The 12490-nt window shown below is 52.1% G+C and overlaps 4 protein-coding genes across 4 annotated transcripts; 1 reads left to right on the plus strand and 3 right to left on the minus strand.

Moving 5' to 3' along the window:
- Positions 1 to 185: 185 nt before the first annotated feature.
- Positions 186 to 2637, plus strand: BGZ61DRAFT_528900 (uncharacterized protein; the record flags this gene model as incomplete). The annotated part of the gene is made up of 5 exons (XM_046253330.1): positions 186 to 296; positions 374 to 892; positions 962 to 1675; positions 1742 to 2353; positions 2461 to 2637. 5 exons carry the CDS (start codon positions 186 to 188, stop codon positions 2635 to 2637), a joined length of 2133 nt encoding a protein of 710 aa, XP_046108424.1.
- On the minus strand, positions 2393 to 3594 carry BGZ61DRAFT_444991 (uncharacterized protein). The gene has a single exon (XM_046245019.1). It carries the CDS (start codon positions 3335 to 3337, stop codon positions 2831 to 2833), a length of 507 nt encoding a protein of 168 aa, XP_046108425.1. The 5' UTR covers positions 3338 to 3594; the 3' UTR covers positions 2393 to 2830.
- Positions 3595 to 4134: 540 nt separating this feature from the next.
- BGZ61DRAFT_163767 (regulatory protein calmodulin) lies at positions 4135 to 5410 on the minus strand. Its single transcript, XM_046237496.1, has 7 exons — positions 5101 to 5410; positions 4986 to 5042; positions 4918 to 4933; positions 4714 to 4839; positions 4591 to 4661; positions 4401 to 4542; positions 4135 to 4346 (listed from the first exon to the last, which is right to left on the minus strand). Exons 1-7 carry the CDS (start codon positions 5101 to 5103, stop codon positions 4306 to 4308), a joined length of 456 nt encoding a protein of 151 aa, XP_046108426.1. The 5' UTR covers positions 5104 to 5410; the 3' UTR covers positions 4135 to 4305.
- An 84-nt stretch (positions 5411 to 5494) lies between these two features.
- On the minus strand, positions 5495 to 9610 carry BGZ61DRAFT_444997 (uncharacterized protein). Its single transcript, XM_046245020.1, has 5 exons — positions 8598 to 9610; positions 7664 to 8549; positions 7000 to 7596; positions 6649 to 6944; positions 5495 to 6596 (listed from the first exon to the last, which is right to left on the minus strand). The coding sequence occupies exons 1-5, from the start codon at positions 9565 to 9567 to the stop codon at positions 5923 to 5925; spliced, it is 3423 nt and encodes a 1140-aa protein (XP_046108427.1). The 5' UTR covers positions 9568 to 9610; the 3' UTR covers positions 5495 to 5922.
- Positions 9611 to 12490: the final 2880 nt, after the last annotated feature.

Genomic DNA, 12490 nt, shown 5'->3' on the forward strand with positions numbered 1-12490 from the left:
TTCCGAGACTGAGTTACCTCGGAGGTGACGTCGCCAACTCAGACATTGTTTATAATTCTCCTCATTGGGTTTTTGTTTCTTGGCTGAGTCTGAGTTAGTTCTGATCGCCCAGTTTCTAGTTGTCTGCTTGGACGTGTTGTGAATAACAGCTCTATCTCTCCTATTTTGCCCCAATACCCATCGTCATGGACTTGGAACAGACGCCACGAAAGGTCTGGGAGCACCCGGATCCCCAGAGCACTGCAATGTGGGCGTTTATGCAACAAGCAAATCAGAGACATGGGCTGAATCTCAAGGTATGTTGCCGTTGTAGATCCGCTCCAGGTTTGGAGTTTGTATGGATCCAATTGCACAATGGCTGACGCAATAGCAGACCTTCTCTGACTTGTATGAGTGGTCCTGCGAAAGACGCAGCGACTTCTGGGGCCAGCTTTGGGAAACCCAGAACTATATTCACGAAGGATCCTATACAGAAGTCGTCGACGAGTCCATACCCGTCTCCCAGCTGCCCCGTTGGTTCGCCGGCGTCCGCCTCAACTGGGCCGAGAACCTGCTCTGGACACGGCCTCCCGCCGGAACAAGCGCCCCGGGGGAGCGGTGTACGCTGCACAAAGAAGACGACGCCGTGGCTGTGACTGAAGTGCGTGAGGGCAATACAGAAGTCAGCCATGTGACGTGGGGAGAGCTTCGCCAGCGAGCGGCCCGGTTGGCGGGTGCGTTGGCCGCGAGAGGCGTTGGCAAGGGGGATCGCGTCGTCATGGTTGGCGCCCATGCAACTGAGACGCTGGTTGTGTTCCTGGCTACGGTGTGGTTGGGAGGGATATTCAGTAGCAGCTCGACTGATATGGGAGTTGGAGGCCTGTTGCAGCGGACGGTGCAGATCAATCCCAAGGTATGTGGTGATCTTGTTTTGTGGTGTTGTTCGCAAACTTGGATGAGGAGCACGCTGACGAGGTGGCAGTTTGTCTTTTTTGATGATGGAGCCTTGTACAACGGCAAGATGATCGACTTGAGGACCAAGATTGCCGGTGTGGCCGAGGGCATGAAGCAGTGCGATGGGTTTGAGGGCATCGTTGTCGTTCAGCGCTTCGACGCGCCATACGACACCTCCAACATCGCAAACACGGAGAGATTCGAGTTGTTCCTCTCCGCGTCGCCTCCGTCGCCGCCGCCCATCGTGAGAGTCGACTTCCAAGACCCGATGATCGTCTACTATTCTTCAGGCACCACGGGAACACCCAAGGCCATCGTCCACAGCGTCGGCCCCCTCCTCGTCTCCATGCACAAGGAGGCCGTCCTGCACCGAGACATTGGCCACGAAGACGTCGGCCTGCAGTACACCACAACCGGGTGGATTATGTATCTATCGAGCGTTGGGCGGCTGGTCTTTGGCGGACGCACCATTGTGTACGACGGATCGCCCTTTGTGCCGGACCGCACCGTGCTGCTGCGCATCGCGGACGAGCAAAAGGCCACGGGACTGGGCGTGAGTCCGCGGTGGCTTGGCGAACTGATGAAGCACAACATTGTGCCGCAGAAGGTGGCCGATCTACGAAGCCTGCGGTTTGTAGGGAGCACCGGGATGGTGCTGAAGGAACAAGTGTTCCATTGGTTCTACGACGGAGCGTTCCCGTCCAGCGTGCGGTTAGCGAACTTTTCGGGAGGGACTGATATCGTGAGTCTATGCCTTGGTGTTTATGTCTGCCAAGATGGACGGATTACTTACTGTTTTTTCATCTAGGCCGGCTGCTTCGCCATCGAAAACCCTCTCACACCCATCTACGCCGGCGGATGTCAAGGCGGCAGCCTCGGGACTCGCATCGCCATCTACCCAGCCTCATCATCAGGCGAAGACAGCAGCGATACGGCCATCTCGCCTGTTCCAGACGGCACGGCCGGCGACCTCGTAGCCACATCCGCATTCCCAAACGTGCCGCTGTTCCTCTGGAACGACACCTCCCCGGCGCCGGGAGCCAAGTACCGCGCGGCCTACTTCGCGCGCTTCCCCAACGTCTGGGCGCAGGGCGACTTTGCGGCGATCCACCCGACGACGCGGCATGTCTACATCCTCGGGCGGTCCGACGGCGTGCTGAACCCGAGCGGCGTCCGGTTCGGCAGCGCGGATATCTACGCGGTGCTGGAGCGGTGGTTTGCGGGCGAGGTGGTCGAGAGCCTGTGTGTTGGGCAGCGCAGGCCTTCGGATGCGGATGAACGCGTGGTGCTGTTCTTGTTGATGCGAGAGGGATCTCGGTTGAGGGAGAAGGGGCTGGAGCAGCGGATCAGGGAGAGGATTGCGACTGACCTGACGAAGAGGCATGTGCCGCAGTACATCTTCGAGGTGCCTGATATTCCCGTGAGTTTTTCCCTTTCATATCCAACTACCCTCCCTTTCCGCTTGTTCTCTCATCTGCTTTCGTATTGCTTCACATCAAAGAGCAAAACCACTGACGACGATGACAGACCACGGTCAATGGCAAAAAGGTCGAGTTGCCCGTCAAGCACATCATTTCCGGACAGACCATCAAGCCCAGCGGAACGCTGTTGAACCCGCAGAGCCTGGATTTCTTCTACCAATTCCAGAAGGTTGAAGACGTGGTCAAGGAGCAGGAGGCCAAGGGAGTGCTGGCCAAGCTGTAGTGATGTAACCGTGGTTGCGTTGTTTGAGCTAAGTTGGGTATAATATACACGGCCTGTTGGAATAGAGGCCTTCAGGTCCTTGAACGCCGTCCGTTGTGCCTGCAGTCTGGTGTCTCTACGTGTCGTCTCTCTTGCACTCCAGATGGTGGTTGTCCTCCTCATCTTAGTGCTCCCGTAGTCAAGTCAATCACCGTTATAGCTTCACCTCGGGAAACTCTCCCCCATTGACACCATATCTCCACCCAAGATATCCCAGCATCCCTCCTACGCTTCCAAGTCCCATGCCGCCGACAGCTCCTCTCCATCCCAACCCTCCCGCCGCCGCTCCCACCGCCGCTCCAGCCGCCATGCCAGCAACGCTCCAGTCATCCGTCTCAACCTGCCCCTTGTTCTCCAGCAGCCGCCAGCTGCGATCCTGCCACTCAATCTCCTCGCGGCCCTGCATGCGGCCCGCCGTCATCGCCGCTCCCAGGCCCACGGCGACGAGCGTGCCGGTCGAGGCCGAGCGGAGCAGGCGTGGGGCCAAGGAGAGATCAGTGGCTTTGGGGCGGAAGGCTGGGACCAGCTGGCGCGTGGTGGTGATGCCTGCAGAGATGAGGGCGCTCGCCGTGATGGTGCGGGCGACGACATGGGTGGTGAGAATGGTGCGCGAGAGGGGTTGGTCCTCAGCGTAGGGCGTGTGAGGGAAGAAACGCGACATGATTCAGAGTCGTTTGAGAATAGTATTTGGTGCTTCTGGCCAACGGGATTGGTAGGAAATGAGATGACACCGTCGCTGCGTTTGTATCACCGTCCTCGAGATGTCCTGATGTGTTGCAGTGGTGTGCTACGAACGATGCCAATTGACAATGGTAAGAAAGGAAGTACCACCAAGCTGAACCGAACACGCCACCTCGTAAAGACGCCCCGGCCCTCTTCTTATATAAGAATCCCCCTCTGGCCGCGAAAGCACACGCTCCTTTCAGCCCTATGAATACGTCAAGCATCATTCCGCTTTAATAAGCACATTCCCATTGGTGCCGACGGCCCGGGCTGACCACAATCCCGACCGTCTCCACAGCGGCCTTGAAGTGGGGTAATTCAACCGAGTGCGAGATGCTAAGCGGATGGACTGGCTGGGAGGAGATGTACTTTGTAGACTAGGACGGAGTAATCGGGCTGGTGAGCGATTAGTGATGGGATGGATATATTCCCCGCCATCTTCAAGCGCTGTCCAAGTTTCCAATCTGAAACAGCAACCCTCAAGTGCAATCGTCAAGTTGCGGTCAGGGCTTGGGCAAATCTGATTTAAATGTCTGAACTTTTCCTCCGTTATCGTATGCCCCATGGGATTCTAAAAAATCAGATGTCTGCGTTTTTTCCTCCGTTTCCTGCTGAATGGACATCGTGTGTGTAAGGAGCCTAGCGCTAGAGATTACTCTCCCATCGGCTCTGGCCAGCATCCATGCTGCACACTTGGATGGCTATGTATCGCGACGTTATCATTCACCGACAGCCTTCGCAAGGACTGCCATTAAATCTGAAGCAATTGGCCCAGACTCGCATCTAAGCGAACAAAAATTTGGGTCGGGTTGAGCGAAGATTCAAGTGTGGTTCGAATATCAAGTACTCCAACGATAACCTGAATGCAGAGTGGATCGCCTCTAGCTAACAAGTAGCACGCATCCATCACTTTGGCCCCATGCCCATGATCTCAACAAACTCTTGATCTATAGCCAAAGTCAGAGGATTATGCAAGATGGTCAGGTCGGGGAAAAACTCACAATCAATGGTGTTGTTGCCGTCCTTGTCGGCCAACTGCATCATGTCGTCGATCTCAGCCTCGGTGAAATCCTCGCCGATTGATCTCATGACATCGCGAAGCTCATCGCGGGAGATAGTGCCAGTGTTGTCGCGGTCGAAAACCTTGACTATGTTAGCGTACGATAAGGCATCAAAGAGGCCATGTCATACCTTGAAGGCTTCACGCAGATCTTGCTCTGGGTCGGAGGCATCGGCCTTGCGTGCCATCAGGACCAAGAATTCTGTACCGGGGTGTCAGCCACTGTTGGTTGTGTGTGGAGTAATGAGACCAACCGTCAAAGTCAATAGAACCGCTGCTATCAACATCCACCTCGTTGAGAATGTCTTGGAGTTCGGACTCGGAAGGCTCCAGGCCCAAGCTCTTCATAACCTCACCTATCTCCTTCGTAGTGATTTGACCTAGAGCGCGTCATCTAGCTGAGCTCATTCGGTGTCGAGGGACGGTCCTGAGGACGTCCCAGCATGATGACGACTTACCATCACCATCCTTGTCCTTTGGGAATTTATCAGTAACAGGCGGGAGGGGATAGAACATTACAACTTACAAAAACAGCAAACGCCTCCTTGAAGTCCGCGATCTGCTGGGAGGAAAGAGCCCCGGCCTACGGAGGAAATAACATCAGTTGCGGCGCTTCTGACTGGCTAAGAGGAGGTACCAACCATGATGGAAAGATGATAAACACTAGAGTGAAGGCAACTTGAAGAGACGGTAATCGGCCTGCGCGTCTATGGTGATCCCAAGTGTGGTCGCTGTGGTGCGCAGTAGAACAGTAAGGTAGAGGTTAGAGCTTAGAGGGGTGAAAAAGGCCGAAAGCGGGGTCCAAGAAATATCACCACATATCCCAGGCAGACATTTTCCTGGAGCACGTCACCACTCATACGCGCCACATTCCTCGACTTTGTCGGTGAGCTTGGGCATGTTTTTAATGCATTCTATACATTAAAAGTATGGCTTATTACAGGAATTCACTCATACACGCTTCATTCTAGACATATAAAAAACAACCAACACTCGCAATCGGGTTTTGGCGCCATGCCTCAAACCCAAGAATCATGTCAATATACCTTCCCCACCTTGTTTCAAATAATGGCCTGATACGCCCCACCGCACTTCGAGTCGCAAGTCACTTCACTTGCTCAACATCGACTTTCCAGCCCATCAAGCCACTTAAGAGTTCCTCTAGTCTATTGGTCTGGATCACAGCAGAATTTAGCCATGATAATACCATGGCTTCCCTGCCAACGAGTGCCTTAGCGACTCACCACTCTTGGGCTTCCTCCAATTCCGCTGTAACCCTGTTCCAGCGTGTCCAAGGAATCCTCCCCAAACGCCCTCCTTGAAAACAATAAAAATTCCCCAGCGCCGCCACTATAATATTTTGACAAGTCATGGACAGAAATAACACAAAAGATGAGAGCAATGAGTGGTCAAGAAGCCTCCAGTCATTAAATACTGGCTCAGAAGAGCCATTCGTAGATGACCTACGAAAACATCGGATCTCCTTTACAACAGCATGGAGTGGAACATTGACATGTAAAACACCAGTCAGTTCCCAATGCCTCCGCCAGTCCACAGTCGCTTGCACCATCCTGAGTTATTTGAGAGTGCCACAATGCAGCAACTCCCTGGTCACTCTCAATAGCCTCCTCACTCAAGGGCCATGCACTCTGACCCTGCTCGGCCATGTGAACTACCGTTTCTTGGGTCGAGGCATCTTGATCCAAGCCGGCTTCGTCCATCAAAAAAGAGGGACCATTGCCACTAACATGATCGACGTGTTGGGCGTTCAGACTGGCTCCGTAAAATGACGACCCTCCTTGAGTGTTTGCCCGAGGAGTTGGTAGGAGTGGTCTCGGCGTCGAGCCTATGCTGGTCGATGGCGTGGGTATTGCATCGCATTGCCCTGGCTTTTTCCGCGGTTTTCGACGTGCTACCGTGGTGTATGAGCCGAATACTTTGTCCTTGGAGTCTTGAAAATTGAGCTGAATGAGAGACTGAAAAACGTCCCAAATCTTGCTGGCTGGGCTCTCGTTCGTCGCTGGCTCGGTGTGCCACTGGATTGTCTTCATTTGCTTCGCAACAAATACACTGCCCTTATCCGCGTTCTGGTTGAAAACATGCTCTACTTCATACATATCAATCACAGGTTCATATTCTAGATCCGCTGTCAGTGACCACGTTAGAGCCAGTCGTATAGGACTACAAACCTGCTGGTGGGACAGTATCGTCACCAGGAAAGAGAGTGCGCCAAAGCACGCTCCAGTTCAAAACTTGAACACGTCCCCGCCTGTCCCTTAGAATATCGTCAATGTCAGGAGTAATGCCGTTTTCGGGGTCTTCTTGAGAACCGAATCCCTCTAATTTGTCTTGGATTGCGCAAATTTGATCCAGAGGAACGCGTAAGTGGCCATCACGAGCTTGCTCCGTGGTGAATGTCATCTGGCACCTGGTACAAGTATAGGTTGGCAGAGTTTTTCGTTTGTGAAACGTCGTAACGTGACGCCTTAATTGTCAGCATCCCTCACAATAAAAGTCCAGTGGGGGGCCACATTACTTACTTCAAGAGTGTCATCGATGAAAATGACTGTGTGGCACAGTTGAGATAATCGCGAACATGGAACCTTAGTGGATTGCGCTTCCTATATGGACAACTGAAGCGCACACATTCCTTTAATTTCTTCCGTTCCGGAGGTGATGGATTCGAGTCGGGGTTATTTCTCCCATCAGAATTTCGCTCCTCTGAACCGTCGTCGCCATCGCCAGAGTCCCGAGCCTTTCTTTTCCCTAAGGATTTCGAAGAAGGCTTGCTCGTAGTTGTCTCGGTCGATTTGTTCCCGGAATTATCAGAAGACAGCGAATCGCCCGAAAGTGAAACGGGACTCTTCTGGTTGTCTCGCAATTGGGTCATCTCATAATCGAGACCCACGATGGCTGATATCTCGCTTAAGCAGGTCTGGACGCTCTGCCATACATCGGCTGGGTTGGAGATCTCTTCGATTGTGACTGAGAAGGCATTTGAAAGAATGCTATCGCACATATCGTCCACCAATGTGTGCCGATCTCGAAAACGTGTGCTGGTTGATGCTACACTTTCGCTTGGCTCCGGTTTCAGTGGGTTTTTTATCGCACTCCACGTGGAAACGTCGCTTGGAGTCCTGCAAAGATATATTCAGCATAATCACATGTAAAGAAGGCCGAGCAATGTCGAAAGGAATATCTTACCCTCTCTTGTCGTTGTCTGTGCACTGTGACCACTCTGAAGTGTCCATCTGCTCGCGTTTGATTCGGACCCCGTTTGGCTCTTCACAGAACCCAAGTCTGAATAGTTCAGATTCTATCAAGGCTTTACATTCCGGTGTGTTCACCGGCAGTGCCCTGTCCTTGATCAACATTTCCGGTGTGCTCCACTGATCCGTGAACGATGGCTCAAGCACAGCTCCAACCGTGTCACGCGATAGCCACGCATAGCATGCCTCAAGGTTTGAGTATGCCCGTATGTCATCGCTGGCTGTACTTATCAACTCTGCTAGGAGTTGCAATGGACTCTGACCGTTACGGTTCCTAGCATGAACCGCTGCACCACGTTGTACGAGTGTCCTCATAGCCACCTTGTGACCGTGGCGCACTGCGAGGTGCAAGGCTGTATCGCCCTGTCTATTTCGAGCGTTGACGCTTGCACCATGATCTATTAGTTTCTCCAAGATATCGGGGATTGTTTTATACGCATTGCAATCTGGGAGGTGGATAACGAATTCCATCAAAACATTATTCCCCGAAGCATTGTATGCATTGACATCAACTCCTGCGAGGAGAAGCCCCTCTAATATTTCAAGGCGCAACTGGGATTCCCGCTTTGGATCCGCGTTTGTTTGTCGGTTTCGACCGGGGATGCTTTTGGTGTGCTTCGGATCTTCACGAGTCGCTTCCACACTCCCCGTGGAAAGCGCCACCGCAGCGAGACAGTGGAGCGCATTTCCTCCGTTGGAGTCTTCAATTTTGGGGTCGGCATAGGCTTCTCTGATGATTGCCAAAAGCTGCCCGTGATCTATAAATAAGTAATCGGTAGGTTGATTCAAGCTGTTGGAGACATTTCTGTCACATTCCATGTCTAAGCCCATTGGTAAGCGTTTATATTACACATGAATAGCGAACATACCTATTGGAATTAATGAATCGTTTGGGCCAGATTGTAGAGAGCTGGCCCGGTCATTCTCCTGACCCCAGGCACTTTGTCCACGTAGCCGCAGTGCTGGTTCGAGCGCCATTGATGGTAGGTATCCAAATGCATCCCGTTCGGGGAAATATCCTTTAGGGTAATAACATGCCATGGTATCCTTCATAGCAGCTGGATCGGGGGTGCGACGAGCAAGAATGTGGGAAATAGACTGGCCGTATATGTCCCGGCCATCCAAGTCAAAGTCAATGGACTTTAGATACTTGAGGAGAAGTCTTAGTGGTTCCAAACTGCCCAAATTGAACCACTGTGGCCCTAGACAGTGCATGAACGTCTGGCCTCCGGTGTTCAGGTCTGTCACCGCTCCGAAAACTGCCAATGCACTAAACAAAACCACAGGTTGTGCCCGAGCTGCCACGAAATGCAGGATTGTGTTTCCGAAGGCATCATATTGCTTGTCCTCTCTGGAAAAGTCCGCATCCTCTTGCAGCAATTGCTGTGCCTGAGGTGGAATTCCGTCAGGGAGGGCCCAATAACCATGATGGCCTCCTTTTGAAACAGCACAGAAGCAATGTCTGAGGTGATGAGTCTGTGTTCCTTCGAGGCAAATATCTGGATTGGAGCGGTGACGGTCAACGTGCAGAAAGTCTGAAGGTAAGATGATGCCATTTTCCGGTATTGCTCGCCATCTCTCGCCTTCAGGAACAACTGGAGCAAAGTTGTCGGTTGTTGAGATGCAGCCCCAGAATTTAATCAAGTCATCATCCATGATCATTCTGATGCTTTCTTTGTTGGGTTGGTCGTGAGGTCCGATAAGATCCCGAAATGGCGACTGGTCAAAGGAATTCGAGCCTGGGCTCTGATCACTCTCGTGGGATGTGTTCGTGGATTTCGTGGCTTCCATCTTTGGCTGAAAAATTAAGCAACTGGCATCAGCTTCAGCAGATTCCATATCGAGCTCAGATGACGCTCTGATATTGCTGCGAAGTTTCAACTTTCCACCGTACTCAGTTCTGGCTCTGAGGCTCGCTATCCGGTTATTCATATCCGATTCTATCTCCGGACGCAACCATAGGACCCCGGGGCCAAGCATTAAGGCAAGCCTCTTCAGTGCCGACGATCTTCTGTATACCAAGTATAAGTGGCTAGTGTTACGGTAAATAGGAAGGGAGTCTTACCCATGGCCGTCACCTAATTCTTTGAGGATCTCACGTAGAGGTAACGTTGAATAGACATAGAGTCTAACGAGCTTCCTGACAGTAGAGTCTGACCATACAGATCGGCGAGCGAACCAAGACGCGGACGCGGACGCGGACGACGTTTGAGATACGGTACGTGTTGATGCTGGGGTTGGGAGGTATGACGGTGATATTGGATCCATCGTGGCTCAATGTGCCTCTTAAGCAGGTATTGGTCATTCTCGCTGTCTGTGCATCCGGCAGCCTCAATTCGAAGATCGACCGAAATTAAGAAAGGAGCCGATAGCAAAACACTACCATTTTCTCATGGGGATGAGCAAAAGAGAGGGTTTGGTTGTTTGCAATATTTAAGCGCTGAGAGCTTGCCGTCCCTTATTGGTCCATACCAGCAAGTCTCAGTCAGCCTCACTGTCAGGCAACCGCGGCGCCAGCAATCAACCCCTCCACTACTGGGATGCTGAATTCCGGACTTCTCATTGGTTCATCCAAAGTTGTTTGAGCACTTGGTGCTCTTAAGCAACTCGACATTGACTACTTGCTAGACTTGGGTATTTTAATGCTTAACCTTCAAGATAGCAGGATTCTCTTAGATTTAAGCCATAGATGAGTTCAAGACCCGAAATCATCCCTAAAATGCGCATGTATATAGAGGAGAAGTTATTCGTGTCCGACAACCTGTTGGAATTGATCATTCACGACACCAGTCGCTTCTCATTCCAGGCCCAGATACCACTTTCACATCTCCAGTCTCGCCCAAAGTTCTCAGACCCTTGTCTTGTCTCTTACCTGAGCCTTTATTATACCTGAAACCAATTCTTTACTCCCAAATATCCGAGCTGAGCCTGTTCTCAGACGGCGATGGAGTTCGAGAAACCCGCATCCACACCTCCTCACGAGGGAACCACGAAAGCCTCAAAGTGCGTCCATATCTGTCTTACCCATTTTGCTCTAGCTAATATGTGTTTCGCTAGAAAGCCAAAGACGTTCTCTATGCTCGACGCATTCATCTACGATACATCTTCTGTGCAGGACCGACTACTTCAAGCTGTCATTCAGAAAGAGAAGGAATCCGTTTTTGATATCGAACATGCCAAAAAAGCATGAATCACGTTTGTTGGTAAAGGATGTAGTCAAGTAGGCTTAAACTCTGTGGGGATATTTGTACGAGCATCGGAATGGGATCGAGGGATAATTAATTGCCGCTGTGGAAATTTGGTCATCGAGATTGGTGAACGTATCCTTGCTTATAGGAAGTCATGGTATGTCAGAGCTAGGATTTTGTAAGTAAGGAGGGTGGTGCATACGTGGGCCGGGGCGCGTTTCAATGATGCATCGCAAAACACCCCATTCTCCCAGTATTTGACTGAAGGTCGAGTGATCTTTATGGAGGGATAGTTCATTCCGTCATATAGAAATTTATTGCTCGCGTTAGCTTTAACTCAGTTTGTGGTACCATTGTGACAGGTTACTTGCATTGTAATTATGCTGCGGAGCGGGAGACTAATGGTGTGGCCGCCTCCTCCCCAGAGTGGCTGACAAGCATACTTATCCCCTTACTACGTACGCAGTAAGAACTTGTTATACCATGACAGCACCCCTTTCACATTATTGCGTCAGTAATACTCCCTAGAAACAACTGCGGCCTCTTGCATCTCAGTATCCGCGTCCATGCACACCCGCGCGGCTCGACCAAGATCTACACCAACCAACATACATCACCACAAGTCGACAACCGCGCCGCCCCCGATCGACTTTCAAGCCCTGGTCTCTGCTTCAGCCCCCAAAGACAATCTGCTGCATCTACAGCATCAGCCTCCACTTGATGCCCAACTGCCTCCTTGACCGCCTCCAGGATGAGGCTCTCGCCGTTGACCGGCCGGGCCGAGGAGGCTGTCATGGCCGGAATGGGAGATGTGCTGCATGACGCTTCAAGATGCGGGACGAATGATGTGCATTCGCCCACCTCAGATGACCTAGCGGGCTTCTCCACCGGTCACGGGCGGGCCAATTCTCGCGGGACGGTCCGCGAGGGGACGATCGTGACCTAGGGGTACTTAATCGAAACATCGGCCGTGTGAAATGAATATCTTGGCTCTGCATATTTTTATGTGCCCATCATTGGCCGTAGAGCGTCATGAGGGTGTTGTCGGGCAACGAGGCCCTGTGAGGATTCGTGTTCGGCGTCACCGGCTGAGGAATATGAAAGAAGGCAGACCATTCAGAACGAGCCCTGAGGCACAGAGGGGCTGAGTGCTTCAACGTCGGAACCAACAGAATTCTCTTCTTTCACCGCCCTTTATGACCGCCGAAGATGCCCTCACAGGGTCAGCGATAAGGTCGTGAGGGTGGACACGATGTGAGCTGGATGGGAGGTTGAAGGGGGTTGTGAGGCAGTGCAAAGCACAGTGGTGTGCTGGTTGTGCTGGTCAGGCCGGCCATCATTCTCAGACACGACCGTGGGCGAGACCGAAGAAGTAAATATTACCACGGCACGTTCCGCAAAGGGAGAGGGCTTAGGTGATGAAAAGGGGACGCCGGCCGCCTTCACGTTAGGCTGGCTGCCAGCCAGAGTAAGGGGTGACGCGATGAGCCGAATCGCAGTTCACCAGTACCAAGAACCAGCACGGGAGGAGAAACGCGTCGCTCGATAACATAAATGGCAATATGCTCTGCAAA

This window comes from Ilyonectria robusta, assembly GCF_021365365.1.
Source record: "Ilyonectria robusta strain PMI_751 chromosome Unknown BGZ61scaffold_4, whole genome shotgun sequence".
Lineage (NCBI taxonomy): Eukaryota > Fungi > Ascomycota > Sordariomycetes > Hypocreales > Nectriaceae > Ilyonectria > Ilyonectria robusta.

Coding starts and splice junctions, on each gene's coding strand:
- BGZ61DRAFT_444991 (XM_046245019.1), bottom strand. CDS start 3,337: ATGTCGCGTTTCTTCCCTCACACGCCCTACGCTGAGGACCAACCCCTC.
- BGZ61DRAFT_163767 (XM_046237496.1), bottom strand. Junction 4,543..4,590: donor ATCTGCGTGAAGCCTTCAAG/GTATGACATGGC, acceptor AACATAGTCAAG/GTTTTCGACCGCGACAACAC. Junction 4,347..4,400: donor CGGCAACAACACCATTGATT/GTGAGTTTTTCC, acceptor CTTTGGCTATAG/ATCAAGAGTTTGTTGAGATC.
- BGZ61DRAFT_444997 (XM_046245020.1), bottom strand. CDS start 9,567: ATGGAATCTGCTGAAGCTGATGCCAGTTGCTTAATTTTTCAGCCAAAG. Junction 8,550..8,597: donor CGATTCATTAATTCCAATAG/GTATGTTCGCTA, acceptor CAATGGGCTTAG/ACATGGAATGTGACAGAAAT. Junction 6,597..6,648: donor CGATACTGTCCCACCAGCAG/GTTTGTAGTCCT, acceptor CAGCGGATCTAG/AATATGAACCTGTGATTGAT.